At 42.0% G+C, this 13299-nt stretch overlaps 1 protein-coding gene across 4 annotated transcripts in view; it reads right to left on the reverse strand.

Annotated features, from left to right (window-relative positions):
- PNKP (Polynucleotide kinase 3'-phosphatase) overlaps positions 1–8565 on the reverse strand; it is a 57701-nt gene extending 49136 nt beyond the window's left edge. For 2 of the 4 annotated variants that reach the window (XR_005110536.2, XM_037428475.2), the window contains exons 1-4: positions 8267–8563; positions 7882–8154; positions 7577–7821; positions 641–720 (exon numbers count right to left, since the gene is read on the reverse strand). Coding sequence is in view for 2 of the 4 variants with exons in the window: in XM_037428475.2 (XP_037284372.2) it covers positions 641–720; positions 7577–7821; positions 7882–8154; positions 8267–8465 (797 nt within the window). In the remaining 2 variants the exon portion in view is untranslated. Of the gene's footprint in view, positions 1–640; positions 721–7576; positions 7822–7881; positions 8155–8266 lie in introns of all 4 variants that reach the window. The other 2 variants (XR_005110535.2, XM_075878094.1) reach the window with 1 other exon arrangement.
- Positions 8566–13299: the final 4734 nt, after the last annotated feature.

The raw sequence follows: 13299 nt of genomic DNA on the forward strand, positions 1-13299 counted from the left end.
TTTTTAAGTGAGCGTCCAACTTTTGTTACGGAAACTAGTATCTTCCCTTCCTTAAACTAGTATCTTTAGCAAGAACCTCAAATATAAAAGTGACAAAATAGTTGATGTTCCCAGACATATACAGGCCACTTGCAAAAGTAAAATGCCTTAGTAAGAATATGTACTGATTCAGGCCGAAAACAGGTCGTTGGCTGTTTGTTCTGCATGAAATTTTTAAGGTGTCACCAGTGTTTGCAAACCGTCCATCTGAGAAGCTAGAAAGCATGCATGCACCCCTTAAACACATCGCTCCGAAATTTTACTCCTGGATGTGGTACGTCATGTGAAGGTGCATATGGTATTGGAAGTTTACTTTGGGCTTGTTGGGTGAATCCTCTTTGAGCTCTTTTACACAAATAAAGCAGTCTGTGCAATACAAGTCAGTGTTGCCCAGAATACCAATGTAACCCAATGAAAGAGCACAGCACTGTGTGCAATTAAAAACCAACAAATAAACTTGCAGCACCACTTTTATTAGTAATATTTCTTTTTTTTTATAGAGCTCACACATGCAGCTCAAGGTAACAGAAAAAAAAGACGATAAACAAAGCTTATGCGTGGTTCTACAAAACACGGAGAGTGAGCAAGACAACAACCTTACCGCCAATCAGCTGAGCTTACAGGAAAGACCTTGCCAGACCTGGTAGTGATTAGAGTTCCATCAAGGTCAAATGCAGCGATCTATACACAACAAAGGATCACAACCTTACCAATTCATTCATAAGATCACATACTATGTGAAGAAATAACAAAAACACATGCACAACACATTTTTGGGCTTACACATGATGCAAATGACCTTTGTCAGACTAGAGGATATTTCTTTTTTTTTTTATCTGTGTTCTTTTATTTTTATAGCATGATACAATAGTGGATGATTACTTTGTCAAGGCCTTCAGCAGTAAAACTCCTTAACTAAACATGAAGAAAAAAAACTTTCTTTGTTGAATAAAACACCAAATATTAAAGTAAAGCCAGTATTGTGTACAAGCACTAATAGACATCTACATACAGCAAAACAGGGCCATAACTAGAAGGAAGCTGAGGTGGCTCTTACAGACCCAAAATTTTTTGATGCCTTAACTTTTCAGCAAAATCAGCAAGAAGTCAGATTTCCAGCTGGGGAAAAAAAAAGGGGGGGGGGGGGGTCCTGAATTGGGTATTTGGCCCAGGCCAAACACCTGACTAGAACAGAACAGCAACTCTGAGCTAGTCAGATGGCTAGCACCCTGCAGTATGAACAAACTAATCGAAGCATAGGGAGAGGTCAGTTCTGCATAAATGGACAAAAGTTTCGTGGAAGAAAAAAAAAAGGTATCTTCCAGTTTTGTAAAAATCTTGGGAGGTCAACTGGTGCTTTTCAGCCGAGGCTTATGCTACATTATTGGATACATGCATGTAATGCTGTTAAAAAGTGAGGAGGTCAGAAATTATAACATCTTTCACCTCTCTGGTATGTCCTTTTACCAACTAATAAAACAAGAAAACAAAACTAAGTTGGATTTGTCAAAAAAGCCAAGTGTAATTTCGTATTACAAGCCATGCTAAAAGTGTTTACATAAGTGCATTCAAAGAACTCCCAGAAGAATTCCTATATAAGTATCACTTGGCAGGCAGTATACAACCAGCAAATCCTTTCTGGTTATTTCTGACAGTAAATAATTTACGATATGATCAGTAATAACATAATACTGAGAGAGTTGCTCATATTGCTTGGAGATGCCAAAAAAAAAAAAAAACAAAGAGAACTAACCCACCCAGAATCCAAATTCTATGAGTAGTTTAGGTAATCTTATAACCTACAAGACTCAACATATCACCGGCATAGCACCACCATGCAATAGTCATATATATATATATATATATATATATATATATATATATATGACATAGTGTTGTGTCCTATCTATATGCAGAGCAGACACTGATTTGCCAGACCGAGCTGAAGTTCAGACAGCGAAGGTGAACAGGCTCAAGTAAAACTACCTCTTGGGAGTTTACGCCAATGACTGCAGTAGCATTAAAGGCTTGTTGCTGTTATCTTTACCAGGCTTTCTTAGAGGCTCTCTCGATGGCAATGGATGAAGCATACAGTTTTGCCATGGAATGTACACTACGACTTCAAGTATTCCTGTCTTATTACTTGTAGAGCCATAAAACGTAGGCTCTTCAAAACTGGAAAGAAGTGCTGAAAAAATACTTCTGGGGTTTCAAGCACTAAGAACACCATCTGATTACACCATTGTACCACAGTACGGCAGTCTGGATTCCTTTTCGATTAGTAGTATTCTTTAATGTGCATCCACTCTATAGTCCACAGGCTTTTTTTTGTTTGTTTTACCCCCTAGAAGCACATCTGTTGCAGCCAGGGTTTGACCATGCAACTTCGTGCTTAGCGGCTTAATGCCTAAGCACCATAATAAAGAAACCAGTTCATGTATAATGGCGCGAAAGTGTTGCCATTGGTAACGAAGTCAGTTTTAAATGCTTTAGAATCAAATGATGCTTATCAGAGGACATGAGACGCAGAATTGTATTGCTTTTCTGAGGGCTACAAGTCAGTACACAATGAAAGCATTAAACATGCCTTTGACAGGTTAGCTCATTGACTATATTTAAATTTGAGCAAGAATAATGTCAATGTTCTTATACTTTTCATATACAACACACCGTCTGAAAGTCTGCATTTTTTAATACTGGTCGATGTGAATGAATAAGGCACTTCACAAAGGTTTTACAGAAAACCATTGCCTTGCACTAATAATTCATGAACAAAAGGATGTCCCTAAAAAGTGTGCAACAAATAAGCCTTCAGAAAACAAATTACAGTGCTAGTTGGCGATTCCTACTTAAAATGTTGCAACGCTATTTTTGACGAGGACAAAGAAGTGCACAACAGGACATGCACAGGAATGCACTTCTATTTCAAGAACTAATATGGAGTGGGCTTGGCAGCACCGTGTTCGGGCGGTTGCTCATGAATTTCTACTTTTTCGTCCAGATCGCCCTGATAAGGGTGGATTCTGTCGTTGGCCCGGCGAAAGTCTCTCCACCGCAAGAAAACATTGTCGCGACTGCGCCGGACAGCTCCGTCGACGGAGAACCATCATGGAAAGCAGCGCCTCGAGTGCCCCTCCCCTACCATGCGGTCAACAGAGTGACATTAGCGGACACGCTTGGAGCTTCAGCATAAAACTCGGAGCCATCTTCAGCAGCCTTTCAGTGGGCTTGGCAGCACCGTGTTTTGGCGGTTGCTCATGAATTTCTACTTTTTCGTCCAGGTGGGTGACAAACATTCTGTCTGCTCTATTAGAGACGATTCGCTCACTTTAGAAGTGCAGCCAGGCCCACAGAGTCTGCTTTCTTCATTGTGCGATTGTTTGCTTGTTACTAGGCTACTGCTGTTAACATCAGGTAATGTGGAGTTAAACCCTGGACCCAGCTCAGACTCTGGTTCCGAAATCACCTTAAACAGCCAGCTCCTCAAGAAAATTCTAAAGGAACAAACAAAGACAATAAAACGCTCACTGCTCTTTCTGAAAACTTAAAACATGTAGAAACTACGGTAGGCAACGTACAGGAAAGATTAACAGCCATAAAAAAAGAGTTGGCTCGCCTACAGCAATGCGAGGATAAACTCGCCGAGCATGAGGTGATGACCGTAGAAACAAATAAACTGGCGCGAGAACTATCGGTTAAGGTAGAAGATTTGGAAAACAGGAGCCGCCGGAATAACGTAATCTATGGCGTGGAAAAGGGTGATAATGAACAAAATGCAGATTTACAACAGCGGATTGTTAAGGGCATTTTTAAAGACATACTCAAGGTGAATGTTACATCTGTAGAACGCATGCACCGAAATGGCAGGAAAACACAAAATCGCGAGTGGCCAGTAATTCTTAAGCTGTACAATTTCTCTGGAAAAATGTTAGTCCTTTGTAATTGCGGCAAACTGAAGGGAACATTAATATCGATATCCGAAGACTTTCCGCATGAGTTCGGGACCTGCGCAAAAAACTATGGCAATCAGCAAAGGAAGATCGGGACAATGGTGCTAAGGTTACTCTTGTATTCGATAAACTGAAGATAGATGACGACTTGTACGTATGGGATGAAGCAAAAAATCCAAGAGTGTACCTGAGAAGGGCACGTCACGATGGTCGTGCAAAAAACAACGCGTGACACCTGAAAGCCGCCACACTGTTTTCTTTGGTATGTTTGAATGCCCGTAGCATTGTTAATAAAACTGACAAGCTAGAAGAATTGTTATTTTCGTACACTCATGATATTGTCGTAATAGCTGAAACGTGGCTGCACCCAGACATTCTTGATTTTGAAATTGTTCCTTCGTCATACTGCCTACTTCGGTCAGATTGTGACGGTCGCGGGGGCGGGGTCCCCATTGCAATAAAATGTGGCTTGCAATATCATAGAGATAAGGGTATTGCGAATCACGAAAGTGTTTGGTGCACAATATTTGCTCGCGATGCTCCTGTAGTGATCGGTAGCATCTACAGAAAGCCAAATGCTTCTGATGATTACCTTTTATAAGTACATGACTATCTGGTTGATAAGGTTACCCCCCCGTACCAAATTAATACTTACTGGAGATTTCAATCTCGCTATTGACTGGGAAAACTTAACACATACTGGAACTACCACCAACAGTGAGCTATTATGCAATTTAATGTTCAATTTTTCATTGTCCCAGTTGGTCCAGGAACCAACCCGAATTCAAGGAAACACTCGCTCCATACTAGACCTAGCTTTTCTATCCGATAACCTATCCGGTAAAGCCACTGTAGAAGATAGAATATCTGACCACAAAATGTTAATCATAACTTTTAACTTTAAATGCTTAAACCCCAAACCCGATGACACAAATTCACGGATAGCAGTGAAAGACTACACCAGAGCTAATGATGTTTGTGTTATTGATTACCTTGACACAGTACTAGAGACTTGTTCTCTAGAGGAATGTGAGGGTGTTAATGGTATGTGGATTAAACAGAAAAAAATAATTACGTACTGTGAATAAAATTTTATCCCAACTAAACTTAAACGCACACGAAGACAAACACCCTGGATCAATCGCCGTATTATTCAACTTAAAAGAAGGGTACAGAGAATGCGTAAGAACAAGAGGAATCCAGTCATTTTAAAGGAACTTGCATCTCAGCTTACGGGCGGAAATTAGAAATGCAAGACAAACTTTTTTTCACATACGTTATCTCACTTCATGACGCATCAGCCACACAAATTTTGGCGTTTCTTGGCACGGCCTCAAAACCCAACAATTGAAGTAGAAATTGAGGGTACTATTGTTAATGACGCGCAGGCCGTTTCCAATGCTTTCAGTAGGTATTTTCAGTCGGTATTTACACACGGATATGCACCAAGCAGCCCTGTTGCTACGGTGCATCCTTTGCAAATGCCCGATGGCGTCACTACGGAAGGTATCCTAAACCTGCTGTTGCAGATCGATGTTAAGAAATCAGTGGGTCCTGACAATATTTCAAATGTATTCCTTCGACGCTATGCAGAGCAGCTATGTCCCTTTCTTGAAGCAATTTTTAAAGCATCCCTGCTAACAGCTTCTTTACCTGCAGACTGGTTGTGTGCAAAAGTAATTCCAATTCATAAAGGCGGGAGCAAGCTGTCCATAGAAACATTCAGGCCTATCTCAATAACTAGCTGCTGCTGTAAATTATTGGAACATGTAATCAACAAGGCAATAATTACTTATTTAGAAGATAACAACTTATTGCACGCAAAAACAACAAGGATTCCGTAAAAACCTGTCTACCGTTACTCAACTCTTGGAAATAACGCATGACTTCGTAACTACTATTAACTCACAATTGCAAACCGACGCCATATTTATAGACTTTGCCAAAGCTTTTGATAGGGTGCCTCACAGTAAATTGATTGACAAACTAGTGTCTATTGGTTTTAATAGTAACATAATAGCATGGATAAAAATGTATCTATCAAATCGAAGCCAGTATGTAACCATAAACAACACAGCCTCTGATTCATTGGAAGTTTTTTCCGGAGTACCACAAGGTTCCGTTTTAGGACCCATCTTGTTCTTAATATATGTTAATGATATCTATATGTGCCTTGAGTCTAACGTTAAAATGAGATTATTCACTGACGACTGCGTGACTTACACCACTATCTGCGCAACTGATGACCAGCTTAGACTTAACACCACACTAGCTAATATTGCATGTTGGTGCCTTGAGTGGGGAATGGAAATTAACGTGTCGAAAACAGCTTGCCTTAGCTTAACTCGCAGAAAAACAATCCAGCATTTTAGTTACAATTTGGTCGGCACAAACATTGCAAAAAAACGACGCTGTTAAATACCTGGACGTCACATTTACAAGTAAACTGAAGTGAGATGCACATATAAGCAGCACATACACAAAAGCCTATCAACAGCTAGGGTTCCTGCGTAGAAAACTTGCATTAGCGCCTTCTAATGTAAAACTGACAGCATATAAATCTCTCGTAAGGCTGATCCTCGAATACGCCAGCATTGTTTGGAACCCCCACCAAAAATATCTTTCCAACAAATTAGAAATTGTCCAACGCAAGGCCCTTTGCTTTATCTATTCTAAGTATTCGAGGCATGACAGTGTCACTGAGCTGCGAGGCGGGCGTGCTTACCGACCCTTGCTGCCTGTCGCCGTGTCTCTTCCTTAAAGTTTCTTTTTCTTTTGTATCACAACGATTTAAACATAGATAAAGACAACTATATAAAGCCACCAAACCATCACTCCCTTTGTACCAACCATAATAAGTGCATCAGACCATTCATGTCACACTGTGACACTTTTAAATATTCATTCTTCCCATCAGCCATGGAAGAGTGGAACAAACTGCCACGTGAATGCGTTAATCTTTCCTCCGCAGATGCATTTGTTCGGAATGTAGAAAGCCTGTTTTATGAAGAGTAAAAGCAACCTTTGTTTTTTTATGTTTGTGAGCGCTTCCAAACACACTGATCACTGTACCACATGCTGATACCTCGATGATGTTTTGTGACGTGCCCATGATTTTGTGCTTTCATTGTTCAAGTTTTCTTTTCACCAGCATCTTGTGATTCTGTTTTCTTCCGCTATGTGCGATATTGCCTGGTTTGTACGCGACTGCGTATATTTGCCCGCCCACCCTGTATGAGCTTGAGAAAGGCTTACAGTATTAAATAAATAAAAAAAAATGATAAATAAAGTATTTGCGTCATCTCGTAGCAATAAGTACAGATAGTCATTAACAATTATACTAAAGCTAATTTTGCAGATTCACAGACAGTTTGAGATATGACATTTAGAAATAAAGTGATTGACGTATTGGATAAACTATCACACCTTGGGTTGGTTACTAATCAGACATCATACACAATCAACTTTTACACATCGCAGAGCAAAGACAAGCTACGAAAATGGGCATTTTCAAAGTAGCTGTTTACAGTAAGTCGAGCCTGCACTCGATTGCCCAAATGAAGCTAGATCATATCCTTCTAGCTTACCTTGGGTTTGTGTTCAAGTTTTTCTGAATTAAATATCAAGACTTGATGCTGTGTCAATTCTGTCCATCCACTCTTGTTTGGGTGAGCTGCAGGACTGGCATGTTGACGCGCAACGTCAGTTTCACTTCGTTGCGTCAACTTCTCGGAGCTGCGATGCTTTTTATAACTATTCTGCATGTGTTTCAACTTGCGAGCTACTTCTTTCACGTGGTCGTCATGTTCATCATGAGCGTCGGATGAGACATCTGCAAAATATTAAAGATAATTACGCACGACGACGTTATGTAGCGAAGTTTTCCACGTACGCTTTTTCGGTAGCGGCATGTCCTCTTCATCAAATTTACGCTTCAAGGAGTGGCTTCCGTCACAACTAGGGAAATCGACAGCACCAGCAGCCGACGATGGCCTCCCGAACACAACTACATAAGGCAGCTCCTCCGCAAGCAATTCCAGTTGATCACCGTCAGACACCGTCACAGTCTCCCCTACTGCAAGGCGCCTGCCCAACACTCGGCACGGGTTTTCACCAAGTTGCGTTAGCTGAACCGTGCCTTCGCTGAAATCCGCTCGCAGTCTGACTGAAATTTAGAAGAAACGCCATGCCGTACTTCCTCGTTCACAAGAATGTCAAAAACGTTCTTTTCCTGTTGCACTTTTTCTGTGCGTGGCTGACATCCTCCACACGCTCACCTTGAGATCTGGAGCAGCGCTTGTTCCGAATTTGAGTACTGCGATTTCTGCCAACAACAGTGTCTTCGTTGTGCGGCAGGTCAATGTCAGGCAAGAATGATGACTGGTGCCGGAGTTTACAGTTAGAGTAACGCATAGTTAATGGTTGAGACGCTAAAACAATAAAATGAAAGCGGCAAGATTCTGTTTGGCAATGCATAAATCAGTTGCCAGATTTAGGGGTCAGCGTTGCCAGGCTCCCGCCAAATTTGGCAAATCAATGTGCCACTCTAGTTGTGCCTTCCCCGTGAGGGCTTTGTGCGTGCATTCTGTGAGTGCGTGTCCGTCGTTGGCCGTTTTAATTAACGGAATGAACGGCGTGTTGCACAAGTCGGGGCGCGTTGTTTTGCTGTGTGCACAGCTATAAGAGGTCGTGCTCGATCGTGTTTCAGAATGGGGGAAATCCACGACGCACCCGCCGTGCATTTCGCAGATACTATCGGCATCAAATGAAACGCGAACAGCGGAGCGCGTGACACAAGCCTTATCAATGGCATAGTGCGTGCCGTCCGCAAGTCATTGACACAGACAGGCCCGCACATCCGGTGTGGCAGCACGCAGTATTTCTGCTTGTGTTCGAGGTATGGTGATGGTATTTGAAAGGATTGATTGATATGCGGGGTTTAAAGTCCCAAAACCACTATATGATTATGAGAGACGCCGTAGTGGAGGGCTCCGGAAATTTATACCACCTGGGGTTCTTTAACGTGCACCCAAATGTGAGCACACGGGCCTACAACATTTCCGCCTCCATCGGAAATGCAGCCGCCGCAGCCGGGATTCGAACCCGCGCCCTGCGGGTCAGCAGCCGAGTACCTTAGCCACTAGACCACCGCGGCGGGGCGATGGTATTTGAAAGGAGCAAAATAACAAAAATACAGGGGTTAAACTACTGGAGCAGAAGGCGAGTATTGTAGAACGGTTTCCCATTACGGAATCCATAATCACGGAATGCCTGGCAAATTCTAATTATAGTAGACAAAACTCGGTTCACAATGCTGACAATTTCACGCTGTTTCACTTTGCACCGGTAAAGCGAAACAATTTGGGCTCTCTCTTCCGAAGAAACGCTTGGCATTTCCAGTTAAAGTGAAGCCTTTTCGGGTCTTTTTCTGAAAGAAGGGTGTAGGAGAAGCAGCGCTGGCGACGAGATATGACGATCGTTTTAAAATCAACCGTAAACCGATTAAATTTCTCTTTTTGTTTTATCTTGCCAAGACACTGATTGCACTGCGACGCTGAAGTAAAAGTGAGGAATTGAGAGTTAGACAATCAAAAGCTCTTGGTATCACAATACGAAAACTAAGGCAAAAACGGAGATGACGCACTCCAGGGGGATCGCGCAGTGCAACCAAACCGGATCTGCACGCCAGTAAATGGTGATGTCTGGACGGCCAACACTATACTAATGCTTGCTTGAAACACGTGCTCCTCTGTTGGTGTTTCATGTGACGCCGATAGTACATATGCGTGCGACGTTATTCGCGAGTGCAGGCCGTTTTAATTAACCTGCTGCCACTCCATTCAGTTTCCCCAGAAAACGCGTCTTTTTGCCTAGTCGACAAGGTACGCACAGCTATGGAGACGACACGAGTCCGACGTACATTGAACGTACAAATTCAGTTCTCCTTGAGCGTGTGCTCATACGCGTCGTTGCGCGCTGATTCCCCAAATTCCGAGGCACGATCGAGACCGACCTCTTAATTGCACGGCTGCGCACACAGCAAAAGAATGCGCCCCGACTTCTGCAACGCGCCGTTCCTTCCGTTAATTAAAGCGGCCAACGTCGTACACGCACTCGCAAAATGCACCGCGGACAACACAGAGCCCTCATGGAGAAGGCACAACTACAGTGGCACATTTCTTCGCCAAATTTATCGACAGCCTGACAACACTGTCCCTCCCCCCCCAAGCCTGGCAATGATTCAGACATACGATAATCACGCGCGTCCATGACTGACCGGTCTAAGAGCGAAAAATCACCATCTTAAGCATAACCTAAAATCGACAGCAATGCAAGAAAAAAAAAAAAAACCCTAGGCCAGACTGGGGATCGAACCTGAGTCGTTTTGGTCTGAATGGGGATCGAGCCCTGGTCGTTTACGTGGCAAGCAGATGTTCTCCACACAGCCACGCGTCTGCTTACGAATACAGTGAAAGTAACTTCGCGCACTTGGAAATGCAGTGAAAATAAATTGCATGCCGTACAAACAAACGCGTTCTGTACTCCTATATACATGCTTCACAATACACCATGAAATATTGCAGTAATGATGCGTGGTGCAAGTATACATTGCTATCGACGTCAGAATGTGTGATTATCATAATAGGGAGTTTTCAAATAGGGGCCCTAAAGAAACAGCATCGAGGCCACTGCGCATGCGTGAGACCAAAACGCGTTTGGGTTTTGGGTTGGGGACGCTATTTCTCGAATTTAGCGGGAGCCCCAAAGCCTGCCCCAAAAGATTTGGGCCAGACAAACGTGACGGCTCTTGGCCAAGACTGTGCGACACAGAATAAGGGGAGTGTACAAAGCGCCGCAGACCCTATTCGAGAATTATTTGCTCCTGCTTGACCCAAAGCGTCTACACGAAAAGGGCTTTGGGGCCCCTATTTGAAAACTCCCTAATGACTTCATGGTTTGAAGCCCGTCACCCACTACAAAAAGCACACACATTACAGCGTACTTGAAGGCCACATAGTGGGTGCATAGCAAGTTCGAAAAGATTTCATGAACTAAGTGTTTAAAGTACGCACTAGGAACAGGATATCGCTATTGCGTTAAACTCTTAAAGGCAAAGGTTGAGAGTCCTGCAATTTTTTTTATTCACCTGCTATTCGTGAATTCAGAAACTTCTGCACTTTGGCATTTGCTTAAACATGTGAAGTGAAGATACAGGCAAACTTCCTGGCTGTTGGGATGTAATGTCCTACACCAACGAAGCAGTAGGCGATTATTGTGAGCCATGGCTACTGAGGCAGCCACGTCCATGAAAGAAGCTCGTATCCTTACATACGTAGCCCTTGAGCAAGATCCGAATTCAGTTTCCTGAAAACTCTTTGCAATGGCGAGGTATCCAAATATTTTCATTCTCACCAGCTTGAGTACCAACATCAAAAACTTGATTTCACAGTGCTGGCGAAATCCAACATCAATTTTGCCGTGGCAAATATGAATCTGAAAAAAAAAAAAAATGCGCATCTCCAATAATTTACGTTAACTCAGGAATGGTCCATAGATAATCACCTGGGGTTGAATATTGCATAAATGAAAGCCTTGATGTTTCACCCTCTTCGTAAGGAGTGTCTGACGTATCTGCTTCTTACTAATGGTACATCAGTTGAATACGTTGATTCTTTTAAAACCCTAGGCATATATTTCTCCACAACACTGTCATGGGATGCTAACAATGACTTCCTAGTTGAAACACCTTCATAGTATGGGACTTTTGTAGCGAAACAGAGCAACGTTTTCGGTTACAGTAAATATACTCCTCTACAGCTCGCTTTTCTCTTCTACTCTCAACTATGGTGCCCTTGTTTGGGGCACAACCACAAATGCAAATATCATAAAATTATTTCTATTACAAAAGCGAATTATTAGAGTAACTTGCAAGGTGCCCTATTTGTCACATAAAGCTGAATCAGTTGCCTAATTGCATAATGTCAAGAGTTCCATCACTATATGAATATTGCCTATATCGTTATTACAAACAATGCACAAAAAACCAAGACAATGCCTTGCAAAATGTAGCCAACTTCAAACAATTACAGTAGCATACAGCACCCGCAACCCAAAAAAGTGGGATGCGGCATGATGTTGCACAAACTATGGGAAGCAAATGGTTCCTTACCAGCTACCATCATTGTTAAACCAGTTGCAGAAAATAAGTGGCATCGACAGTGAAAAGTTATTACTGAAAGAGCTCTGCAACACACACACACACACACACACACACACACACACACACACACACACACACACACACACACACACACACACACACAAAAAGTCAAAATGTTAATATTATTAGACCCCTTATTTGTATACATACTTTCAAGGTTCGCAATAGGTTACCCGATTGTTTTTTTTTCTTTTTCACCTAGTCAAAACTATTTCACACTTGGGTTTTATTTTCTTTGTTATATCCTGCTACACAAATGTTCTACAGTTTCTGCTAATACGTATTAATAAATCTTGTGTACCTTTGAAATCTCTTCCATGTTGTTATTATTTGTCATATTCACTGCCTACTGCTGTTCTACCCAAAAGGGGCCATTGCCTCAGCAAGCATTGTAGTAGCTTTTTGTGACAGCACCTATTGTTTTGTTTCTTTGAATAATGAAAGATGACTAAACTTGATTTGGTATGAAAACATCAGCACATGCTGGAAATCAGTAACAAATGGCTTTAGATGCTAACAAGGAAGACCTGCATCACAATAGAACTTATGCATTCGTTCCCTGAAGGCCTTGCTTAATAGGACTCTGGTGTTACATGTTGGCTGCTCTTCCAAATTGCATTGCACATGGTTTAAACTGCGCAGTGAATTAGTGAAAAAAAAAGTGCAGGTAAATTTATTTAAACAACCCATTTGTGTCTGCCATTGCCAACATAATTCAACATACCACAACAAGCTACGAAGAGGGATCAACAAGACAAGCAAGCTGAATATATGCTGAATTGAATAATGCCGCATATTTTTATGGATGGCATTATACATCAAATACAAAATGTATTTGGTGCTGCATATCAAGGGCAGTATTCTTGAATATGCACAAAAACAGCAGCAGAAATGGACTTGTGCATCTTGGTGTAGGGTAAATCAACATGCAGAAAGTACAAGCACACAAAATATTGAAATGAAGTAGACTGAGTGAGCCTTCATCATGTGAAGAGCTTGTGAAATTTACTAAAACAATTTTATTGTCTGGACAACAAAATGTGATATATAAGCTCCAATGAACTAGTGCAAGCACCACTAGTTCCAGTC

Source organism: Rhipicephalus microplus, chromosome X (assembly GCF_043290135.1).
Source record: "Rhipicephalus microplus isolate Deutch F79 chromosome X, USDA_Rmic, whole genome shotgun sequence".
NCBI lineage: Eukaryota > Metazoa > Arthropoda > Arachnida > Ixodida > Ixodidae > Rhipicephalus > Rhipicephalus microplus.